Source organism: Dromiciops gliroides, chromosome 3 (assembly GCF_019393635.1).
Source record: "Dromiciops gliroides isolate mDroGli1 chromosome 3, mDroGli1.pri, whole genome shotgun sequence".
In the NCBI taxonomy this organism is placed as follows: domain Eukaryota; kingdom Metazoa; phylum Chordata; class Mammalia; order Microbiotheria; family Microbiotheriidae; genus Dromiciops; species Dromiciops gliroides.
The window spans coordinates 371,287,706-371,314,362 of record NC_057863.1 but is presented as its reverse complement, the minus strand read 5'-3'; the positions used below and the strand labels follow the sequence as shown (position 1 = coordinate 371,314,362).

Sequence of the window (26,657 nt, the reverse complement as noted above, 5' to 3'; positions counted from 1 at the left end):
CCATCATCTGGGAGAAGTAGACTTATTCTGGGTAGCACCAGAGGACTGCAGTCAGACTTCCCGCTAAATGTTACAGAGAGACAGATTTTGGTTGTATATAAGAAAAAACTAATCTTTTGAAGGGAGAAAGCTAACTTAGTTTGTGTGATGGGAAACATAGCACACAGAAATAAGAAAGTGATTGTCCTTCTGTATGCTGTGCCCTAGCACAGCAACATCTGGAGTACTGTGTTCAGTTCTGATTTTAGGAGTCTAGAGTTGGGAAATAAGGATAGTGAAGGCTTTGAATGAATTCCATTCTTGGATCAGTTGAAAGATCTGGGAATATTTAGTTTAGAGAGAAGAAGACTTGTAATGGGATACAAGATGGCTATCTTCACATATTTTAAAGCCTACAATGTGAAAGAGGCATTAGATTTCTTCTTGCTACCTAGCGATACCATTACTAGGTCTATATCCAAAAAGAGATTAAAAAAAGAAAAGGACCCATATGTACAAAAATATTTTTAGTAGCTCTTTTTCTGGTGGCAAAGAATTTGAAACTGAGGGAATGCCCATTAGCTGGGGAATGGCTGAACAAATTGTGGTATGTGATTATGATGCAATGATATTGTGCTATGAGAAATGATGAGCAGGATGCTCTCAGAAAAACCTGGAAAGACTTACATGAGCTGATACAAAGTAAATTGTACTGTGTATAAAGTAACAGCAAAACTGTGGGATGATCATCTGTGAATGACTTAGCTATTCTCAGCAATACAATGATCCAAAACAGCTCTTAAGGACTTATGATGAAAAATGCAATCCATCTCCAGAGAAAGAACTGATGGTATTGCAATACTGATTGAAGCATACTTTTAAATTTTTTTCTTTTTTTTATTGATTTTTTTGTTTTCTTTTACAACATGACTAATATAGAATTTTTTGTATGACTGCACATATATAACCTATATAGAAGTGTTTGTCTTCTCAATGGTGGTGGGAGGTGGGGAGGGAGGAAGAGAGAGAATTTTGAACTCAAAGTTTTAAAAACAAATGTTAAAAATGTTTTGGTTTTTTTGGGTGAGGCAATTGGGGTTAAATGACTTTCCCAGGGTCACACAGCTACTAAGTGTCAAGTGTCTGAGGCCGAATTTGAACTCAGGTCCTCCTCATTCCAAGGCCGGTGCTCTATCCACTGCACCACCTAGCTGCCCTTAAAAATGTTTTAACATGTAACTGGGAAAAAAGAAAATACCCAAAAAAAAAAAAAAGATTTCTTCTTGGTTCCAAAGGGATCAACTTCTAATAGAAGACATTGCAAAGAGGTAAATTAAAACTCACAGTTAGCACAGAGTGGAATGGATTGCCTTAGGGGACAATAGGTTTCCCCTTGTAGAAATCTCTAAGAAAATCCAGGACACCCATTAATCAAGTATATTATATAGAGAATCCCTTTGATTTCTAAGGCTCCTTTTTTTTTTTTTTTGGTTGGGTGATGAGGGTTAAGTGACTTGCCCAAGGTCACACAGCTAGTAAATGTCAGGTATATGAGACCAGATTTGAACTCAGGTCCTCCTGAATCCAGGGCCAGTGTTCTATCCACTGTGCCACCTAGCTGCCCTGTAAGGATCCTTCTAACTTTGAAATTCTGTGATTCAGTGATAATTAGATGTATTCTACCAGGTAACAGACTTGTTTCTGAAGCACTAATGTTCCTTTTACTGGAAATACTCCAGAAGACCTAGTATAAACATTTATCAACGATATTGTACAATGTAACCCTGCATTAAGGAGGAGTTTAGACTTAAATGACTAGGAAGGTTAAATATTTTAAGTTAAAAATAAATAAATAAATCCAAGGGTCCTTTGATCCATAGCATAGTCTTGTTGAGGGCCCTACCTTTTAGGAAGGATATTTGATAAGCTGGAGCATGTTCGAAACAAAGTGACCAAGGTCATAAGGGAATTTGAAATCATGACAGATGAGGACTCCTTGAAGGAACAAGGGGTCATACACACATATGTAATACAATATGCATATATAGTATACATACATGCATGCATGCACACTCATACACACATATATTTGGATAAGAACAGATTTAGGGGAAATATAATAACTTTTAACATAACTGAAAAGCTGCTATATAGGGGATGTTGATATCTTTTTTGCTTGATCTTAATCAAAACTAAGAGGAATGAATAGAAGTTATAAGGAAGTACTTTCCAGATCAGTATAAGAAAGCAATTTCAAATAATTAGATTGTTCTGAGAAGAGAATCTACTTCCTCAAGTAGTAATGACCTCTCTGCCATCCAAGGTCTTTGAGTCAAAGCTGGATTAGGAAAATTTACTGAAGGTAACAGTGAAACTGGTTGACCTTCCAGGCCCCTTCCAACTGTAACATTTTATATGATTTGGTCAGCCATATGATTATTAGAGACAGGAAAATATTTGAGTAGAATTTTAGGAGATAGGGTTGATATATGCATACACACATTTATTTTAACCCCCTCCAAAGCTTGTATATTTATGCTCCTTTGTGTCTACGAATTGACTTTTATTTCAGGGGAAGTCAAGCAAAGTGATTCATTTGTACTACAATTTATTTAGCTAGTTCACGTACTTTTTTCGAAATGGTTGGCAATGAATTTGTACTTATTTTTCCCCTAGCCACAAAACAAAACATTACATATTTTCAGAAGTAGATCATTCATTTTCCAAAAATGTAATCATATTAAAGAATTTTTTTTTCTGTAAGAAAGGTCAAACATTGCAAATTATCTACAATAACCCTAAACAGCAGAATCATGATTTAAATTCTTTCACAGTAACTATACAGAAGGCTCTAGACTTGAATGAAAAATTTTCATTTTCTCCATTACCTCTGGAGAATTTTCTAAGGAAGGCAAAGCTTTCTAGTTTTGTTTATTAGAGGAAAGGTAAGATTTGAAATTTATAAAAATAGTGATATGGTACTATTATTTTACAAACAATTTCATAAGGCAATTATACTTGTTTAATCACTGTATAATAGAGCCATGGATTCATTTTCCTGTTCTATCTATGATTTAGAATGTATCAACATTTTAAAATAAATTTTCTTTGTAAAGTTTGGGACAGAGAATTAATATGTATAACTTTACACAAAGCAGAATACTTACAATCTTGCTGTTTATAACGATGAGAGATCAAGGCACCTTTTGTTTTATCAACATTTAAACTTAAGTATTCTACTGAACCATGGCCAAATTTATGTACTCTAAATACACCACTTTTAGGTCCGGCTCCATATATGTAATCTTCAAAAATATCAATTCTATGTGGATGCAGAAGTCCTAGCATAAAAAGGGAAAAAATAGTTTAATGTGGCATTTTAAAGTTATATACACCTTACTAATGGTCTTTTAAATCAGGTAATGCTTACGATATTAGCCTCAGATTTGATTAGATTAATCTCCCCACCCCCTTACCTTCTAATGCCATTTCTAGATTTAAATTAAACCTATTATATTCATTTTAGGACAAACAAACTAGCTAACAGCTTTTCGAAGAAACAGTTTGAAACAAGACATTTTAAAAATGTAATGCTTTAAGAGAACATGGTCCTTATTACCTTTGCTATTATCATCACAAACTACTTCTTCAGGGACCATTATGTCCACACAATAATTTTCTAGCTATTATGGGTTCAGAAAATAAGAAGTTCAATGTTCCTCCAAAGGTTTAAAAAAAAAGAATAGTTTGAAAAACTATGAACTTGGTGTTATAAATTGTCTTAATGCACTTTAATTAATGACTTTAACTTATGATTTTAACTTCATGGCTAATTTAACCCATTATCAATTTTTAAAAAAGATTTTGAAGTTAGATACACTAGATAATCCTTGTATGGAATGGGATTATAGCCTGCAATCACATTTCATTCAAGCCATATTTTGAGGGGGGAAAGATCAATATGGAATGCGTATTCCCTTTGTCTTTTGTTTCCAGTTAATGTTTTATTTTGCTCAATGACTCTGAGTAGGGAGAAAAATCATTATCTCTGTAACAAACCATATACAAAGAGATATATGACATGGAAAACAGAAATGTATGTGCACACTAAAAAGTAATAGACAGCATTGATTTTCCTATGTCACAAGATATGTTTGACAAAAGTAATTTAATTCATCTAACATTTATTTGGTTTTTACTTTTATAAACACTAATAAAATGGCAACCTTGATCTTTTCTGAAATTTTATACAATTTTAAAGGTATCATTTGATTATACACTTTTTGTCTTTTTATAAAATAATACCTGAAGCATTAATTTATACCAATCAATATTATTCTGATTATAGTCTATTGCATAGGGGGACTTTTTTCCATTTTAACCAAATAAAATATGAAATAAGAATAAAATTTAAAGAAAAAATATTTTTCCTCTTAAACTATTTGTTATTCAAATCAACTTTTAAAATTGTTAATAGTACTTGATGTTGAAATTTTTTTAAAACCCACAACAAATATTAGAATGTATCCCTCACTTTCATATTACAAAAAAGTTAAGGAACAGGGGCAAATTAGAAAGAGAACAAGGATGTAGACAGGAAGAAGAGAAAGAAGGAGTGAGTGAAGAGAGGATGGGAAAGAAAGAGGTGGGGTAGATGGCAGAGGAAAAGGAGAGGAGGGAGATGAGAAAGGAGAGAGAAAGGGGAAGGGGAAAAAGAATGAAGGGAGATATTTTATAATTTCTTACACTAGTCTGATAATAAGTAGCTGATTTGTCACTCATCTATTTTTTTTTAGGGCATTGAGGGTTAAGTGACTTGCTCAGGGTCACACAGCTAGTAAGCGTCAAGTGTCTGAGGTCAGATTTGAACTCAGGTTCTACTGAATCCAGGGCCCATGCTTCATCTACTGAGCCACCTAGCTGCCCCTCTTCTCTATTCTTAAATGATTAAAATTATGAAACCTTGGGGGGCTCTATTCTAAGTTGAAAAAGTCACAGAAAGTCATCATTTAACTGTTTTCTGTAACTTAGCATTGTCCAACAGAAGAATATCACTAGATAAAGTCTGCAAAAACTGGCTTCGGTCTCTTTGTTTGCCTATTGTCTAGGGCAGGAAAAGTATAATTTTTATAAACTTTCATTGCATAGATTTAGAACCAGAAGGTAACTTTCAGGTTATCTACTCTACCCTCTCAATTTATAGGTGAGCAAATGAAAACCCAGGAATTTGTATAGTAATTTGTGCCAAGTTCCAGTGAGTCAGAATTCAAAGCCAGAACCTCTAACTCCAAAGCTAACACTCTTTCTACTGACCAAGGCTGCAAGACTGCTGGAGAACAACTTATTAAGAAGTCCAAAATTTAGATCCATACAAGTTCTTATGAACTAGAATTCTGTCTAATTTGGTTTCAAATCACAAATAATAGAAATGTTCCACAAACCTTGTCTGCTGCTCACAGAAACTACTGAATCGGAGCCATCAAATAGAACACTGCCAATGACAGACAGCTCAAAGTCAGCCCAATATATGCGTTGACTGGACTGATCAACAGCCAGCCCTGCAAAATAAACATACAAGAACACATGAAGGAAATATTTCTAGAATAATTTTAGAAATTAGTGTTTTTTTCCCACTCTGCCTCCCAAATTTCCATTTCTAACTATGAATGACATTATTCCCTCAGGCATCATAGAATTAGATTTTTCCATCTGTCTCCTTGTACAGTAGAATTTAGAAAGCTTTGATTCATTCAATGCTTCACACATAGGCACACATTTTAAATATTTAAACTGTTACCTGACTAGCAATAACCAACAAACTATTGCAAGAGAGATAAAAAAGGTCATCCCTTGAATGTCAATTTTCCTTCATATAGCTTTACTATTTATGACTTCATTTTCACCATCTTGGTGATGATAAAGGAACAATAATGTTTCTATTTTACCTGTAAAATAAATAACAGAACCTATTATATAACTTATTACAGAAATATAGGAAGTATTTAAGATTTTGTCAGTGAGGGGAGCTCTTGATATGAGAATTTCCTGAGACATATAGTGGTTAAGTGAATTGTCCTGATTCAAACAGCTAAGAAGTATCATGGGTAGGATTTGAACCCTGGTTTTTGGGCTCTCACTCTTTATATTACTGGTGAATAAAAGTTTATGAGTTGGGTCCCTTTTGAACCCCATTAATCAGCATTTAATTGCCCCCAAATCACACTGAAAATATCTACTTTCATTCACAAAGTACAGATCTCCAAGAGTAGTTTTATAGTGAGAACTAGCCTACTTTCTGTCGTTTAATACTGAAAAGCAGACATATCATTTCAAATAGTGTCCATGTCAAGAAAAAGATGAATAGTCAGGCAATTAATGAAGGTCCTAGTTACATTGCAATCATTAACTTGTTGAAATGAGCTTTTGTAATGCAACCGCTCAAAAAACCTTTATTGGGTCCCAATAGTGGTATCTCAATGGTATACAAATTTCTATGTTTGCCATTTAAATCCTTTACAACCCTGCTGAAGCCTGTTGTGTGAGGTTAATTTCTCAGTGAAATTGTTCTTGCTGTTTCTCACATGCAACATTCTACATCTTCTACCTCTATGCCTTTGCAGAGGCTGTTCCTCATTCCTGGAATGCAGTCCCCTCCCACCTTCATCTCTCAAACTCTAGTAAGCATTATCTCCTGTGTAAGGACTCTGTTCCACAGTTGTCTACAACCCTGTGAAATTAACTTGTATTTGTTTCATATGCATTTAAAAATTTAATTATATATGTTCTTGATATTTCCTTTGAAAAACTGTAAACTTCTTGACGGCAGGGAATGTTCCTTTTTTATTTTTGAATTTCTAGTACCTAATCAGCACCTGGCGTACATAGAATTTTCTTAATAAATGCTTACTGAGTGATTTTATTTGAAATAGTATTCATATTTGCATTGTAGTTATTAGTGCTAGTTAGTGATTGATACCTTAATGGTACTGTTAAAAGTATATGTGAATTTCACACTTCTGAATTTCATAATATGGACCTAATCTTAAATATCTCCACAAAATGTCAATCGTATTTGAGAAAACAGAATTGCATTTAAGCTATTGATTATCTATCTAGTCTTCATAAAAGATATGACAATAATTTCCTGATTCATTTTTCTATTCATTCTTTCCTTCTGTGGATATTATTATTCTTTGGCTTTAGCTATGATATATAACTACTATGAATATATTACATATAGAGGGCCATTAAATATGGCAGTCAACCAATATAATCATTAGCTAAACAGTCACAATCTGTTTACTTAACAAAGGGACTGTAGTGAGAGATATTCCTTAGTTTCTATTAACTGTGTCTCCATATACAAGTTGTCTCTCACAAGAAAATATAAGCCTCTTGGGAGTAGGGATTATTTTACTTTTTTTCTTTGGATCCTTAGCATCTAGCATAGTGTCTGGCAGATGGTAGGACATTATTAAACACTTTTTGATTGGTTATATGGAAAGACTCTGGCTACTTAATTCCAGTAAAAGTCATAGTAGAAAACCTAATAATTGAAATCTCTTCTCAGAGTGTAAAAAGAGTTAAATATAGCCGATCTAAATCATTGTTTTTTCCAGGAACCTATAATGACATTCAGATACACTATCTAACTCTAGCAATCACTTGATTGGTAAATCAACTGCTCCATGTTTTATTGGTAATTTTTTAGTGATTAATTGCTACTTGGAGCCATATTCAAAGTGCCTTGAAGCTAAAATATGTGAATCAGAAAATGATACATTTACTATGATTTTTATTATATTTTAGACCAGTTGTATGAAAATGGTTGAAAGTATTTTTCTTTCTAGTGATAAATATGGTGGTCAGTAGGCACATCAAAAAACTTCCTCAGGGCAGCTAGGTGGCACAGTGGATAGAGCACCGGCCCTGGATTCAGAAGAACCTGAGTTCAAATCCGGCCTCAGACACTTAACACTTACTAGCTGTGTGACCCTGGGCAAGTCACTTAACCCCAATTGCCTCACCAAAAAACCAAAACAAACAAACAAACAAAACTATCTCAAAAAAGCTTTTTTTTTTTTCCTTTAGAAAGAGCAAATTTACTGGTTAAAGAAGAAGTGGGTATCTGTTATCTATACAGTGTAAATAGATGTCCCATTTTATCAGGAAAAAAATAAGGCTCAAATGGCATCTATTAGAATTTGTCCAAAGCAGACCTAGAATCAGTCATCCATACCAAACTTAGGTTATATACTGTATGATTGAATAGAACTAAATCCAGGTTTTTTTTTAAAGCTTCTATAACGAAGGTTTTAGATGGATGGTATTTATATTCCAAGAAAACCACAAATCGATGACTTTGATTTTTCTTTAAGCCTTTTAATAAAAAAGATAGTTTTTTAAATTAAAAAGTTAATAAAAGAATCAACTAGGTTTTCCTGTTAGAGAGATGATAGTTAAGTTTGTATGAAGGGGAAACATCACTATTGTGAACCTCCTATTTTTAAAATGAAATATCACATTTCCTTTTGTCTTTAATAAAAGTCCAATAATAGTAGGAAAAAAAGTCTTCAATTCTCCCTAATACTCATTGTTATCAGGCTTTAGAATGATGAGCATTTGAAACCAATTCAGGAAGAAGATAGAAGATTTAAAATCACATTTCATACTTGTTCTAATCAAGCACAATGAAATAACCCTTTGGAAAAAAATGTAGAAACGGTAGTTCATTCAAATTTACTACTTTACAATACTGATAATAATAATGGAACTATTTTTTTAAAATCTTATGATGCCACCATCATTAGTTCCCTTCAATAACTTTTGAATCACTTTTGGAAGATGCTGCAATTTCCCATGACGCTTATTTTATTGTCCCCCTCCCCTTTCAATTTAATTTCCATCTCCCACCTTGCCAAAAAAAAAAAAAGCAAATATTCTCAGAAATCACAAGATTCAAGGGAGAATTCTTAGAGGATGGCAAAACTGCAGAAAAATAGCTTAGGAACCTAATGATAAGAGAAGATGGAGTGTGGTAGAAAGAGTAGTGGACTTGACACAAGACTACATAGTTGTCTACTGCTGCCGATTTTTAGCTCTTTGCTACTAGACATAGCATTTCACTTCTCTGGGCCTCAGTTTTCCCATCTATAAATTGAGAGTGTTGACTCAAATAATCTCCAAGTTCCCTTTCAACTTAAATATATGTGATTATGTTAACAAAAAGTCAAGGTAGCAGTAGACCAGAAAGATATACCAATATATTCATAAATTACTAGGAGAGAGAAGGAGCCTAAAAGAAATCTGAAAATAAGAACATCCTTTCCTATAATCTTCCCACCCTTGTGGTTATTACTGCTTGTGTTTTTAAGAATTTGGAATCCTCCAATCCCCATTTTAATTTTTTTTTTGGAGATTTGAGGAATAGTTAAATCAATTCACAAGGGCCTTTCCCCCAAATGTTTTATAAGCCTCTCCTACAGTGACTAATATGTTAATTGAGTGAATTCATGAATAAATTAGCAAAACATTCTTAAAGTTTAATCTATGCTAGCCCATCAGTGACCTTTTGCTTACCAAGAACAAAAGGGTTGAAGAAAAGCAATCAAGCCTCAGAACTGGATTGTTGCCAGATTCATTCTGCATTCATTCAGAAATTGCCACCACAAATTACATGGGTCAGAGAGGGAAACATAAACAACCTACTGGATATTGAGGGAGGTGGTAGTTGGGGATTTAGATCTTATTGATGCTATTCAGTAAATAAACATTTATTAAGTATTTAAGACCACTGTGCTAGGTATTAGGAGAGGTTAATAAGGTGAAATAGGACATAAGCTTTACCTGCATAGGAGGAAAAATGAAAAGATAATTATAAATCAAAGCAACATATCGCAGAAACATTAAAGAATGTTTCAGGGAATTTATAGGGGACAACTATTACTGATTGGGTGGAAAGGTGGAACAAGGAAAGAATCTTGAAGGAAATGGCATTCTAGTTGTGTTTTCAAGGACAGGTAGGAACTCAATCACTAATAAGGATGAGTCAAATCAATAATTATTTAAGTGGGGGCAGCTAGGTGACACAGTGAATAGAGCACCGGCCCTGGAGTCAGGAGGACCTGTGTTTAAACCTGATCTCAGACACTTGACACTTACTAGCTGTGTGACCCTGGGCAAGTCACTTAACCCCAATTGCCTCACAAAAAAACAACAACAAAAAAACAACAAAAACAAATAAGTATTTAAGTTCCTATGATGTATCACATGAATTATACTAAAGTGCTGGGCATAGAAAGAGAGGTAAAAATAATCTCTTCCCTGAAGGAACTCATAATCTAGTGTGGGTAACAACATGCTAACAAATATGTAAAAGTTTTATATATATAATATATATGTGTGTGTTTACATGATGTATATGTTTATATGCTATATATGAGACATACATATATTTGTCTATATGATATATAAATTTATATGAGATATATACATATATGAGATACAGATATAAAAATATATACATATACATACATACACACACATATATGCATGTAAGAGAAATTGGATACAGTCTCAGAGGGAAGGTATGAGCAGTAAGAAAACCAGGAACGACTTCTTACAGATAATTTAGCTAAGACTTGAAGGCAAGAAAGAATATTCTAAGCACAGTGTACAGCATGAGCATATTGAGGTGAAAAAATTCAGAGCATATTTGGAAGTTGAAGGTAGTCTTTTTTGGTTAGAGAAAAGGGTCCATGAAAGGAAGAAATCTGAAATAAGGCTAGAAAGGTTGAGTGGCACTAGATTGTGAAAGGCTCTGAATGACAGGCAGATGAGTTTATATTTCATCCGGGGATGGCTTAAGATCAAAGGGGCAAGGAATTTTAAAGTAAAAGCTATTGATATTTTATAGTAGCAGACCATGAGATCAACCTGAGTATGGAAGCAAGTGAAATTAGAATAGGGAAAATGGACTAAGAATCTAGAGAGAGGCCACGGGACAAGAGGTCACGGGACAAAAGGCCACGGAACAAAAGGCTGAGAGAATGGTGAACAGTAGGTTTAGTTGTGAGTGAGTGTAGAGAGCTGCTAGGCCCTGCTCCTTCAATTAAATAGTTGGGGTACTACTGGAGGATAAACCCCAAGAAGACTGGACACCTCTTTGCTTCTTCTTTACACAGAAGCCTGGAGCCCACAGGTTCAAGAACTGATTTCTCAGTCAAGGAGCTACCAAACATTTGAATTTATTATAAGAAAAATTAGCTTGATTTCATGGGTTTTTATAGTGATACTCAGCAGCATTGGAAGAATTAGATGTGGGGTCACACACTGCAAAACATTAAGGTTCATAATTCTCATTATCAGTTTCCAATCCTGAAAGTGGAAAATGCCCATGGTATCTTCTCCATAATCTTTACCCCTATACAAACAATTCTTCCACCTTTTTGTTCATGTTTATTCACTCACCAATGCCTCGTGAATTTCTCTGTGCCCTATGAAACTTTTGCTCCATTGTTAGATTCACCCAAATTCCTAACTTGGGATTCATTCTTGTTTACTACTCATATCCAATTAGTTGTCAATTAACTCCACATTTCATTACATTTTTACTTGTACTATTGCAATAATCTCCTAAACAGTCTTCCTGCCTCAGTTCTCTTCTCTCTTCAGTTAATACTCCATACAGCTGCCAAAGCAATATTCCTAAAGTGAAATATTAATCAAGTGACTCCCTTACTCAACAGAACAAAACAAAACCAACAAAACAAAACAGAACAAAATGCATTCAAGAGCTCCTATTGCCTCTAGGATCAAATGCAAATTCATCTATTTGAAAAGACCATTGCAATCTGAATCTTGCTTATCTCTTTAAGCACACTGGCATTACCCCCTTCATATTCCAGAAAAAAATTGGTCTGCTTCTTATTCTTCCTTCTTAGTAATAGTGTGCATAAAATATATTCCCTTTCCACCACCACTAATACAATCCATAGCTTTTTTTAGAGCTAACAAAATTCAAATACCTTTTTTTAATGAGGCTTTTCCTAATCCTTCCAGTTACTCCTCTTGTCACAAATTTATTTTTATACATCCATATACACACTTACATATGTATATGTCTATATGCCTGCATATATTTACATGTAGGTATATTTATATTTACTTATAAGTACACATGCTATTTACACTGACAGAGTATAAGCTCCCTGAAAGTAAGGACTTTTTGTGGTATTATCAATAATTCCTGACACAAAAGGCACTTAATAAATGCTTGTTAAGGTAATAACTCTCTTATACCACTGAATTTTTCAAGAAAGATTCTTCTCACCCTTCTTACTTTAATAGAACTCTCTCTCTCCCTCCAAGGCATATCACTCATTTCAACCCTTGCCCCTAGTGAATAATTCTACTAAAGAGGCCAAAATTAGTGGGACACATGCTTACTATTTTTGAATTCACACTATCCCTCTACCACAATTTCACAATGATTTCTTTAGAGGGGTTTTTAACCTATTTATGCCACCATTTCCATTCTTGTTATCATCCACCAGCCTCCAGATCATTCCCATGACTTTTTCAATGACTTTATTATTTGGCTCATGATTTTCCCTCTCTCTAAGCCATCTTTTGCAATCATGCTGAAGTTGGACATTCATAATGATGATGATACTTATAGCAACCTGGTCATTCTATCCTCAAGTTTTAACAGCTTCTTCCTGCTCTGCATTTCATCCCAATCCTAATATGGTGACACTTCAGCCCTTGCATTGTCCACCAGAAAGCTCCTATCCTTCTATTACTCTCACTGAGTACTCTTTAGTTCCTTGACCCATTCCTATTCTCCCAGTCTACCTCCTTCACTATGGCTTCACTTGCTCAAGTCTCAACTCCATGGTCTCTTACTAGCTATTGTATTAGAATACCTTGGCAGCTAGGTGGCACAGTGGACAGAGTGCTGGTCTGGAGACAGTCAATTTATTAAGCGCCTACTGTGTGGCATACACTGCTAGGAACTGAAGAAACAGAAAAAGGTAAAAGATAGTCACGACCCTCAATGATCTTACAATCCAGTGAGGGAGACAAGAGACAAATACATACAATAGAGCTATATAGAGAACAAAATTGGAAATAACAAGCAGAGGGAAGGCACTGGAATTAAGAGGAGTTAAAGAAACCTTCCTGTAGAAGACGGAATTTTAGCTGAGACTTAAAGGAAGCCAGGGAGGACAGGAGTCAGCATGGAGGAGGGAGAGCGTTCCAGATAAGGGGGATAGTTCAGAGTTGAGAGATGGAGTGTTGTATTTGTGGAGCAGCCAAGAGAAGTGTCACTGGATTAAAGATCACATGTTGTGGAGTAAGGTATTAGAAAAACAGAAATGTAGGAGGGAGCTAGGTTATAAAGGACTTTGAATACTAAAGAGAGAATTTTGTATTTGATGCTGAAGGCAACAGGGAGCCACTGGAGCTTACTGAGTACCAGGGTGTTAGGACTGCATGTTATGATTGTACCTGCACTTTAGGAAAACCACTTTCGTGGATGAATGGAAGATGGATTAGAGTGGGGAGAAAGTTGAGACAAGCAGACCCACCAACAGGTTATTGAATTATCCAAGCATGAGATGATGAGGGTCTGCATGAGAGAGTGGTGGCAGTATCACAGGAGAGAAAGGGGCATGTCCAGAGATATTGCATAGGTGAAATCAACAAGAGCTTGGCTATGAGGGTTAAAAGATAATGAGGAATCCAGGATGACTTACATTGTGAATATGTGTGACTGAGAGGTTGCTGTAGCCTTCTACAATAATAGGGAATGTAGGAGGGAGGGAAGATTTATGGAGAAAGATAATGAGTTCTGTTGTGGACGTATTGAGTTTAAGATGTCTACTGAACATCCAGTTCGATACATTTGAAAAACAGTTAGAGATGTGAGATTGGAGGTCAGCAGAGAGACTAGGGCAGGAAAGGTGGATTTGAGAGTTATCAGCATAGAGATAGTAATTAAATCCATGGGAGCTGATGAGATCATCAAGTGAAGTAGCATAGAGGGAGAAGAGGGCATGACCTGGAGGAGAATCCAGAAAACGAGACAGAGAAGGAGTGGTCAGATGGGATGGAGGAGAATTAGGAAAGAATAGTGTCCCAATAACCTAAAGAGAAGAGAGTATCCAGGAAAAGAGAGTGAACAAAAGTATCAACAGCTGCAGAAGTCAAGGAGAGTGAGAAAAGTCCATTGGATTTGGCAACTCAGAGATTTATTTAGTAACTTGGAGAAAGAAGTTTCAGTGTAATGACCATAAGGGAAAGAAAGCAGTGATCCAGGGGTCTGTAGAAAATAGGTTTCAGTATTTTGACTTGGTGGAGAAAATGAATTGTATTAATCTTAAAGGAAGACAGGTTATTGAGTGACAGAGAAAGGGGAAGAACCTGAAAATGGGAAAAGAGCAGAGAGTATTATCACTCCTCTGCCTCTACCAGTGAGCTAAGAAGGAGTGAAAATACAGCAAGTACTGGAAAGGGTTGTCTGAGAGTCTGTGTTATCAGGTGGAAGTCAGGTTTCAGTAAGAGCTAGTAGATGGAAGGAGTGGAATAAGAAAATATTTAAGAGGAAGGAAAGTTTGTCACCTATGTAATAGATATTCTAGGGGGCATAATGAAAGGGATGGATGGAAGATTGAAACTCTGAGGTGCCAGGGTTGAGGCAAATGGGAATGAGCAGTTGGGTGATAGGGGGTGTAGCTTGGATTTTGGATGATGACCTACAGGAGTTCAGGGTCACTGGGATGTGAAGGATATGACCAGGTATAAGACCATTCATCATTGAGTGGAGAGTGACAGTCCTTTATCCTTAAAGAACATATGCAGCAGGAGATGAGAGGCCTGAAGTCAAAGTGAGAGTTGCTCTTCTTTGCATAGAACTTCTTCACTTCGCATTTGGGAGATTGGACTGGCAACAGGCAATGGAAATTACTTTGTGCTGGCAGAGATGGAAGTGGTTGGTTTGGAGCAGACATAAGATGGCTGATCTGTCCCCTAGAGATCTTTCCTCAGGGACATGCTGCCCCCAGCAGGAGATAGAAAGGACAAGACTCTAGGTGTTAGTATGCATGTATTTTGGGTCAAGAAGACTAAAGTTCAAATCTGGCTCCAGATACTTAGTAGCTGTATAACCACTGGCATATCACTGAAACTCTGATTGCCTCAGTTTCCTCAAGTGTAAAATAGGAACAATAAAAGTTTCCCCCTCCCAAGGTTGTTGTGATGATCAAAAGGGATAACTTTCTGTAAAGGGCTTAGGATAGTAACTGACACATAGTAGGTGCTTAATAAATTCTGGTTTCCTTCCTTCCCTTACTCACCTTTCACAGCTCTTGAACAAGGGTTAGCCTCTTGTTCCCCTCATCTAATTTTTCTAGTAGTACTCCAATGCTACTGAGCATTACTAGAAAAATAAACCCACCATGAAATCAAGCTGATTTCACTTGTGACAAATTCATGATCTATGAACTAATTTGGTCTATCTTTGTTCTACTACTTCATTCTTATTGACTACTTATCTCGTTCCTTACAATTACTGTAACAAATCTTTTTGGCAAGGAAACAATAGTTATGTATGTATGTATATATGTGTGAATATATACACATACATGAATATATAAACATAGAAAAATATATACATGAACATATACACACATACATAAGAAGATGTGTCAGAAAGTACTACTATTTTCTTCCAGTACTTTAGGCTGACAGACTCACTGCTGGTAGAAACTTTTGGGACTACATTTCCCAGAAGGCTGTGCATAAGACCACAATGTGGTGGTCACACATTCTGATTGGATGATGAGGCTTTGCTGTGAATTCATTTTAAGAAATGCTACTTTAAACAAGAGAAGTGTAGCAGCCAAAGTACAGGACACCTTGAAGACAGGAGCAGAGAAACCCATAGTATATATGGACCTTGGCATGACTTTCTTAAAATCCAACACTGCTTCTGGATCACGATAATGTATATGGTGCCATGGCTTCTGTATGTTGCACCTTTGTAAACTATCAGACTAAATTGCTGAAGAGAGCTGAATAAGCAGCACAATATCAGACTGGAAGCTACAGAGCCAATGCTGACAGTTTGACCTCTGTCCTCCTACTACTCCCTTGAGGATGAAGGTTGGATTAAATGGAGAGTTGACTTTTAAAAGTATAGGAGATGGTAGTCATACAGCTTTAGATATTGAGAAAACCTGATAAATTCTACCTATTTTGCTTTCTTTAAATACTATGTGGCATAGAAGTTCATTAGTGGGGTATGTGAGTTGTGAGTTTGAATAATTGTTAAACTAAAGAGTGAAAAATGTCACATTGTGAGATTGAGGTGGGGAACCACTGGCCTTGCCACACATATGGTCATTATGACAAGACGTGATAGAATGTTAAATCAGCAGTATAGAAAAGTTCTATGATTTAAAACAAGAGGGTGGCAATTGTAATCTGAAGTGGCTTGGTGTTTGCCATTAATTAGGGAAATGCTGAAGTTAGGGCAGAGATAATCTTTCTTTGGGGGCTATTCATTTTACTAATGATTACTTTTTAAAAAACAATTTAAAATATTTAATAATTATGCAATTCATTTCAACAAGCATTAATTATCTGTTATGTCAGTCAGTTAATAAGCATTTATTAAGTGCTTGCTTCATTGCAGATACAGTGATGAGCACTGGGGTACTAAGAAAGGCAAAAATGTGATCCCTGTCCTCAAGGATTATCATATTCTATGTATTGGACACAGTCTTAGAAGCTGAGGTTACACAACAATAAAACATTTCCTACTTTTATGGAGCTTACATTCCACATTCTACAAATTGATTAATCATCACAATAAGATGGAAAGACCTGATTTTATACACTGGAAAATATAGAGAAGTATTAAGGCTACACTCTAAATTATCATGAAAATACAGGATTTAATGACTAGTTAGTAATTGCTCGTCTACACTCCTGCAGAGGAAAAAAAAATGGCTAGCAGAATTAGAATCTAACCTTTAACATGATGACAATTCTACCTCATCCTTTAGAAGATGGAAAAAATGTATCATACCTGTAGGTCTCTGTAAATTTTTCTGTACCAAAATCCTTCTTAAAGTACCATCCATTGCTGCTTCTTCAATATGAGAGTGGTCCCCAACAACAGTCCAGTACATCATCCTAAAGACAGGAAAGAAAAGAGGTGAGCCCTCTGTGGTTCTGTGTGGTGTTAATGTTGCTTGTAAATGACATTTCTCAGTGGACTAAATGGTGTCTCATGATTTGATGTCCAATAATCAATTGGGAAAATTACTTTACAAGCCTGGATTGAAAATATTTCTGCCTTTCAGGGCATCTATCTTCATGTAATGATTTCTTATCATGAACTCATTCTGTCTACACCCCCTTAGAATATTTGGCCTATTTTGAAGTGTATATCAAAGTGATTTATTATTTCCAGAAAGGGAATTAATTATTTTTTCCAACAGAAGTGATTTCTTCTTGTAAGAGGAAAGGTGCTATATAAATCAAATAAATAAATAAATAAATATCAAGGGTTGACTCAATTATTCAGAGTCTGACGATACAATTTGTGGCTTACAAAGAATCTTTATTACCCTTCCTAACACCTCCCCTTTGGGTCATTGAGCTAAATATTTACATTTCTACCTGAAGGATAGGATTGAAAAACAGGACACTTAAGCCAATCAATTAAAATCTTTATTAGAATCTCATGTAAAATATTTAGTAAGGATAAAGTTGAAACAATCAAAATAAGATTTGGGAATTATCATTGATCTTTGTTCATCTATGCTGTGTTCATCATTCATTATCAGAAGCATCAAAGTCATAAACCTACTGAAATGGAAGTTAACATCCCTAAAACTCAATTACATATTAATATTGTTTACTTAGCATATCTATTTCATTGTTTTGTTTTAGAAAATAAAATCATTGTAAGCCCCAATTGTAGATATCATTGAGAAATCTGTTATATTTTGAGGTACAAATTAATGTAACAATGATTCACAAATAGCAAAAGATAACTGTCTCAGAAATTTGAAAAATTTTAAAAAATATGCTTCTTCCATTTTTCTAAAATAAGGGACTTTTTAGAATAAATCTAAAAAACATTTATTTTAAGTGGTAGTCAAAAAATTTAAATAATAAGTTATTTGACTTACCCTCTTTTTGGATTAACAGCAATGGCATAGGGTTCTCCAGCCATATTTGTAAGGAGCCGGGTACAGTTGGGACCATTCAGTTGCCCCACATTTATTGAGTATCTTAAACTTGTCCAGTGAGTGGTGTAATAACTAAACCAATGCATTCTAGAATGATCTGTCCAGTAAATATTGCCAGCAATCCAATCAACAGCTATATCCCTGGGTCTTTTGAATTCAGGACACTGGAAAGACAACAGTTTGAGAAAATAAAAATTAGACAAATAGAGTTGCCAATTCAACTGCCTGCATTCAACTTCAAATACTTAATTGTGTTGGGTAACTGGCATAAATTAACCTAAAGAGATGGGCAGCCAGGTAGCACAGTGGATAGAGCACTGGCCCTGAAGTTGGGAGGACCTGATTTAAAATCTGACCTCATATATTTACTAGCTGTGTTACCATGGGCAAATCACTTACCCCCAAATGCCTTAAATATCCAGGGCCATCTCCATTCGTACTGATATATATCTTGAAACTGGACCCAGATGGCTCTGGAGGAGAACGTGATGTTGGTGACTTTGCACAGCCCTCCCACACTTAAATTCAATTCACTGCAAGTCATGACATCACCTGGATGTCATGGTCCTCTTTGAGAATGAAAGACAAAACGACAACCACCTAAAAAGAAGTAGCCTCTCCAAAATTTACAATCTAACCAATACTATGAATTTGGCAAACTTTTTTTTAAAGTTTAGTCTCTTTCCATTGACTCTCTTGCTTCCTTTACCCTATCCAGTTCCTAGAGTTTATCTTTTATTATTTTTCTCTGTCATAAAGAAGGGCTTTAAAAAAAAACACAACTAAATACCTGTAGAGAGAAATAAGAAGGGGGTATGTGTGTTATCTTTAATGATTACTTTATAGCCTTGGAATATTGTTTAATATTGTTTTGAATTCTTGTGGGTGAGGCAAATAATGAAAATAAAAGAGACAGTGGGGGGGGGGAGAGAAGAAACAAAAGGAAGAAAGTTAAGACTCTGTAGATTCCACATAAGGAATTTTCTAGTTTTTCACCAATCTATCAAAAAGGTCAACCTGGTTATACCAAAGTATATATGTATATGTAGATAGGTAGAACTATATATACACACATAAATACATAGAATATATGCATACTTATATATCTAAAACAATAAAGAATTATGGAAGACTAGAAAAGAGCGCTTGTTTGAAAGAAGTCACACATAAACAAATAAATACTTGTTATGAGAAAAGTCTAGTGCATCTCTTTCTGGTATGCATAGATGGCTAATTTTCTTTTAGGGAAATCAAACATTCTGACTCCAGTTGCATACACAGCAGAGCTTTACTTAGGGCAGGGTTACTGGGGTTTTTCCCAGGTAGTCCACATTGGGGGGGGGGAAGGGAGGAGGGGGAAGTTTTCTTCTTCTTGGAGGTTGTCTGGAGACAGCCATCCTCACACTGCAAGATCTTCTACCAGATAGTGCCATGTAGCATGATCTTGTTTCCTGAAAAGCCCCATTCCTGGAGGACTGTTACTATGGTGCCCGTCTCCTAGAGGTCTGATTTTATGTTCCCTAACCTTTATGTGAGCATGATTGGGTCTTAGGGTTAGGGGTATCCTCCTCTCCCATTGCAACCTGTGTGTGTGTGTATCTTTTGTACCTGTATTGCCATTCTCCTTCTCCTTCTCATTGGTGAAAGATTGTCTAATTATGGCTCTAACATTCAACTTTCCAGGGAACTGAAGATAAAGGAAGGCTTAGGACTTAATGAGGGGGAAATGAATTACATATTATGAGAAATTTGGGATAACTGAATGGTTATTAGTAATTGACTTAATTACATAAAAAAAAGCAAATAAAAAAAAAGGAACTATGGAAAAACTTTCCTGTAAAACAGAGAAAGCCAGATTGCAAATTGGGAATTCCAGAAGTTTCCTATTACTCAATATCATTTAAGATATGTATCAGTTCCTGGGAAACGTCTATTAAAGGAAATGTGGGCTAAGTGAAGCATATCTCAGCAGTCAGATTCACCAGGATGTATATACCAGCCTTTTCAATGATTTGAAAAACATCCTATAATTTTTATGGTATCTTGTTTTCCTCTAGTCTAAATATGTGTGCTATTCATCTATCTAGCATCATTTCAGGGTTAACTAAAAGATGAATGTTGAGAACTCTGTAATACAAAGTGCTCTAGAAATGTCAAATAAATAATGATCAAAGATGGGAAGTACATAGGGATTTAACCCAACCAAACCACAAAATCATTTGCAACTGCTTTGGTATCCCTCAAATTAACTGATATTTTTTTTTCTTAGGTTGACAGAATTTATGTAACATTTACAAATAAATAAATCACCAAGGAGCTGAATGCATGCCAATGTGAATCATAAATTTATATATGTTAGATAAAACTTTCTTTTTTGCTGTTGAGGTCCTGTTTGTCATTTTCTTAGACTGACAAAGCAAAATTTTAGCATTCTAAAACTGTGGCATATCATCTATGTAGACAATTATGTATACTTATTTACATACCATGTTCTATTGTTACGGTAAACATATGGAATAGATATTTAACATTTATTTTACCTTTTCTATATGCAATATATTCATTTTGTCCAATTTAAATTGACAATGACCTAAAGAAATGCATATAACATATTTACAAAGAAATTTGGCAGCCTGACAATGAAGCAACTTGATTCCTACAGATTGAAGCATATGGTCACCTTTAAGATTCTTTAAAGGGCACTAGGGACTCAGGCTGTAACACACTGGATTCTCGAAGGAAGGACAACTTTCTGGGCTCACATCCAGGTTGGATCGTATTGGATTAAGGGACATGAAACTTTGCCTTTTTAAAAATAAGCATAGGAGACAGTTAATAATGTAGTAGCTCTTTTTCTACAGTGTGAGTTCCTGAGGCAGAGAGATGCTAATGATGTACAGAGACAACCAAAGAAACACAGGAAATAGGGGCCAAGTCATGAACTAATCTTGTCTAGAGCTGTGGATATGACAGTGACATTACATATCAGCAGCTTTCTGATAAAATGGCTAAAAATCTTTTTTTTAAAGTTTAAACAATTTAAGAATTTTGGATTGTTTACTAAAAGCCACAATATAAGTCAATATAAGTCATAAATATAAGATCTGGTCACTGACCTTGGAGACCTTATGATCAATTAATGCATAAAACATACATTTTTCTCTTGTGTTTAAGATTTATATCAACAAAAAAACTCAGCTTTTCATAGACTGATATTGGGCGTGGCATGACGTAAAATGTAAAATAAAGATTTCTGAGTTGGATGTCTTACCTACAAGGGGGCTGCAAGGAGTGGAGGAATTTTGAGAATGGAATTCATAGATAGAAGTTTAGGAAGTAAATATACTGGAGAAAAGAGAAAGAAAGAAATACAAACAGAAGGAAACTAAGTTCCTTCATTCCAGGTGAGAGAAATGGAGAGGGAAAAGGGAAAACAAAATGAGAAAATCTAAGTGACTTGCCTGATATAGTTAAATAAATGAGTGAATAGCGTTGAACACAAAATTCTTGCCTCCTTAGCTAATGCAGGAAGCTGACAGGCCACTGAAATATGTGTTCTAATGAAATTTGAAATTTGTCATTTTTAAGAGACATTGTAAACTGGTGCTTACCCTGACTGCAGAAATGACTGCTCGTGTTTTTGCACAATGTAAAAGACACACTTTGACTACTTCCTTCCAGACAGATGATTTCTCCCCTAATAACTTATCTGAATGTGCAGCCAAACTTTGGGGGCCTGAGGCATCCTTCTACATTATAGTAGTTGAAAAATATTAGTCAAATGAATGAAACCCTTATGTATTAGAGGGGGGGAAAACCTGATGGAATGATCACAACCAAATTAGAGGTTACTACTTCAAATTCCACATCTTTCAGAGCTATGGATTGTAATGTACCTGAAGCAATTTCATGGTTTCAGGAAAATCAACAAATAAGTCACTAGAGACATTTGTTTTAAATCAAGGAGAAGGAAAGTATAAAAGAAGGGCTGAGAATTTTAAGGCTAGGAAATACTTGAATTTTTTTTTATTCAAATCCTTACAGTTGACAATATCTTTTTTTTTTTTTTTTTTTTTTTTTTTTTGCGGGGCAATGGGGGTTAAGTGACTTGCCCAGGGTCACACAGCTAGTAAGTGTCAAGTGTCTGAGGCCGGATTTGAACTCAGGTCCTCCTGAATCCAGGGCTGGTGCTCTATCCACTGAGCCACCTAGCTGCCCCGACAATATCTTTTAAGAGAATAAATCTAGTAAGAAGATGAATAATCTGAGATCCAGAACTTTGTACCTGGCAGAATATTTGCATGTGTATAAATATTTATGCTCATTTGGATGATGAGGATGAGGATGGTGGTGATGTGAGAAGCACTGTGGTCAAATGTTGGGGCTGCTAGCCGTAGAGTCAGTAAGATTTTCAAATTGTGTATCTGGCATATTTGAGTAGTTAGGTGGTACAGTGGTTAGAGTGCTAGGTCTGGAATCAGGAAGACCTGAGTTCAAAGACACTTAGTAGCTGTGTGATCCTGGGCAAGTCATTTTCCTCTGTTTGCCTCAGCTTCTTCATCTGTAAGATGGGGTTTATAATAGAACATTCCACCAAGGGCTGTTGTGTGGGTCAAAGGAGATAATAATTATGAAATATTTAGCACAGTGACTGGCACATAATAAACACTATACAGATACTAGTTATTATCATCATCATTATTATAATTAACACTGAGGAATGATAGGATCATAAATTTATAGTTAGAAGGAAATGAACAGGCCAGTCAGTACAATCCTTTCATTTTACAGATGTGGAAACTGAGGCTAGATTTGAATTCAATTTTGATTTCTCTGTTTTAACCTCTAAGTGCCTCTGGGCAATTCTCCAAAGCTGTAAATGAGAAAGCAGTCTTTAAGATGTTTATCAGGGCTTTCATTGATAAAATCTTCATTGATAATGACAGGTCACATTTTTATACTGCTTTAAAATTCACATAATTCTTTTCTCATAACAACGCAGTGAATCTGATCACTTTGGCATTATATTATTCCTATAATTCCTGAGTAGAAAGCAAATGGTATTCTACCTTGCATATATAATTAAAATAAATGGTTTAAAAGTCTCCACTGAGAAAAGAAATTTGAACGGGCTATATATAATTGGTAAGTCCACAAAATAAAGGTCAACTGAAATTCTTTTAGATTCAGAAGAGAACTGAAATCATTTGTAATTGTTGTTCAGTTGTGCCTGACTGTGACTCCATTTGGAGTTTTCTTGGCAAAAATACTGGAGTGGTTTGCCATTTCCTTTTTCAGTTTATTTTACAGATGAGGAAATTGAGACAAATAAGATTAAGTGACATGCCCAGTGTCACATAGCTAGTAAGTATCTGAGGCCATATTTAGACTCAAGTCTTCCTGACTCCAGGTTTGGCACTCTATTCACTTTGCTACCTATTTGTAATGCATAACTCTTTAATCTTATTAAATTCTATGACTACCAGTTTTTAAAAGAGAGCTTTAATACTTTAAAGAAAGTTTAAAGAATACAATTTTGTCATAGTGATTTACAAAGCACATTTTAACAGAAACAATCATAAAAATATTCTCAAGAAAAGATTTTTTCATATACAACCAATGGAAAGATAAACTCATCTGCATTATGGACATGTTTACCTGTCATAAATGCTCAATTCAAGTGAAAAAGTTACTAGAAAATATGCAGTGTCGACTCTCAGAAAAAACTGTGAATATGGCAAAAATGTGTCTCTCAACAACAGTGTATTCCTTCAGAAATAGGAGGTAGCATGTTCCAGGCAAGTGAACCACTACCACCTAGACTACCATTTCTCTTCAGTCCCTAATGGAGACAGCCCAGGACTGTAAGACCAAGACGCTTGAGAGAAGCCAAATCTCCTTCCAGACCATCCCCCCACAACCATCACTGAGGGAAGAGATCATTGTGGAGAGTGGTGCTAACTTTTCTTATCACCACCATCAACAAAATGCTGATCAACTGCCACCAAAAATCAGATAGTTACAAGAACCTGGAAGTAGAGTGAATTCCCACCCCCAGACAACTATTCTGGCTTCCAGGCTAGCCCTCAGAGCTATCATCCCGAGAAGCAACTTCTTTGGAGAAAGGGCCAGTCATCCTCACCAACTACCAAGTAACTACCTCATAGAGGACAGGTAAATCAGCCTAGCTGAAGTAGCAAGGCACCTGAGGGAGAGACAGGAGGCAGCATGTGTCAGGCAAGTCAAAATACTACCACCACTTTGACTACTATCTGTCTTTAGACCCTTATGAGACAGTTTGGGAACCTGAAGCCATGAGCCATTAGAATAGCAATGCTTCTAGCCCAGTGTCTTCAGCCATAATCCTGGGAAACAATGCTAGCAAAGATGCAGCCTGGCAATTGCTCCTGCAGGTGCTACAGCCACAGCTACTGAAGGTCCAAAAAGGAAAAACTTGCCACCAAAGACCTTGGCACTAGCAAATTGTTTAATGTCAGAAACTGATAGGATTTTATCAATGGCAATGACCTTGAAAAAGAGCATTACCATCTGACTTGCTGCTGTACCTGAAGGACCATGGGAACTTTTATTCTTTCAGCTGAAATCTTCATCTGTCAATATTGTCTCCCACCTTACTTTGTGAGCAACTTGAGAGGAAGGGCTGTCTTGTTTTTCTATTTGTAAGTACTTACTAAAATGCTTTATTCATTCATTTATTCATTCTTTGTCTGTGCTACTTTTTCTCTCAATGATGTCTCCTTACCCAATCTTAAATGTCCAGTGCTCTTTTTACAGTTGCATAAATATCTATTCTCAGATCCTTTGTTCACATGAAGGCTTAAATGTCTGATAACAGTTTAATATGTTTTCCTGCCCAGAGGTATCTCACACATTTAAAGAGATCAAAGCTTTACACTAAAGATGCCAGAGGGAAAATGAAGCATACAGATAGGTACCTACACTGCCTACCTTTTAACATGGTCATGATAGAAATGGAAGGACTGCTTTCTTAACTAAGGAAAATGGTTTAGACCTGCAAGAAGCTGAAGAACACACTCCTTTGGTATCTGATTTATTTGTGGAATAAGAAAAATGGAGAGGGCCTCACAAGATCATTTTGTCAAATATTCATATCAAGAATTATAACTAATATTGATATATTAACTTATAATTTACAAAGTTACTCATAGAAATCATCTTATTTGAGCTATATTGTATGTGTGCCTGTTTTACAGAAAATGTAACTGATGATCATAAAGGTTAAATGACTTAGTTATAGTAACAAAGTTAGTAAGATTCATAGTGGGGAACTAAACCAAGGTCTCCCTGATTCCAAGTAGAGCATTCAGTTAAAATATCATGTGCTTCTTTCCAGTAGATGAATATTTGGAATATTCAGTCCACATAGCTACCAATCAGGAATTTTTTTTTTAAGTGAGGCAATTGGGGTTAAGTGACTTGCCCAGGGTCACACAGCTAGTAAGTGTTAAGTGACTAAGGCCGGATTTGAACTCAGGTACTCCTGACTCCAGGGCCAGTGCTCTATCCACTGCACCACCTAGCTGCCCCCCAATCAGGAATTTTTAACCTGGGGTCTATGAACTTATTTTGTACTTTTTGTCTTTTAAAAATATTTTGATATTTGCATTTTAATATAATCAGTTTTCTTTATAAGCCTACATATTTTATTTTATGTATTTAAATATTTTAAAACAGTACAATTTATATTATGGATATATTTAAAACATTATTCAAAAGAAGGGCCACATAGCTTTCACTAGACTATGAAGGGGTCTAAGGCACAAAAAAAAGGATTGGAGGGCATGAAGTATGATATTCCAGAGGGCAAAGGAACTGGGATTACAGCCAAGAATCACCTACCCAGCAAAACTGTGTATAATCTTTCAGGGAGAAAAATGGGAATTCAGTGAAAGATAGGACTTTCAGGCATTCATGATGAAAAGACCTGAAATGAATAGAAAATTTGACTTTCAAATACAAGACCCTAGAGAAGCATAAAAAAGTAAACAGGAAAAAGAAATCATGAAGGATATTAAAAGGTTAAACTGTTTACATTCCTACATGCTAAGATGATACTTCTAACTCATAAGAACTTTCTCATTATTAGTGCAGCTGAATGGAGTATACTTAGAGGGAACAGGTGTGAGTTGAATATGAAGGGTTTATATCTTTAAAGCATTTTTTGTTGGTGGTTATTTTTTGGGGGGGCAGTGAGGGTTGGGTAACTTGCTCAGGGTCGAGTGAGTGCCAGGTGTCTGAGGCTAGATTTGGGCTCAGGTCCTCCTGGGGCCAGGGCTGGTGCTTTGTCCGCTGTGCCACCTAACTGCCTCATGTTAATATCTTTTAAAAAATAAAATTAAGGGAGGAGAGGAATGCACTAGGAGAAAGGAA

At 35.6% G+C, this 26,657-nt stretch overlaps 1 protein-coding gene across 1 annotated transcript in view; it reads right to left on the bottom strand.

Moving 5' to 3' along the window:
- The window catches only part of LRP1B (LDL receptor related protein 1B), a 2,279,180-nt gene that overhangs the window by 120,179 nt on the left and 2,132,344 nt on the right, over positions 1-26,657 (bottom strand). Inside the window, 4 exon segments of the mRNA XM_043994810.1 lie at positions 3,147-3,320; positions 5,421-5,537; positions 17,075-17,181; positions 18,186-18,409. Coding sequence (XP_043850745.1) covers positions 3,147-3,320; positions 5,421-5,537; positions 17,075-17,181; positions 18,186-18,409 — 622 coding nt within the window.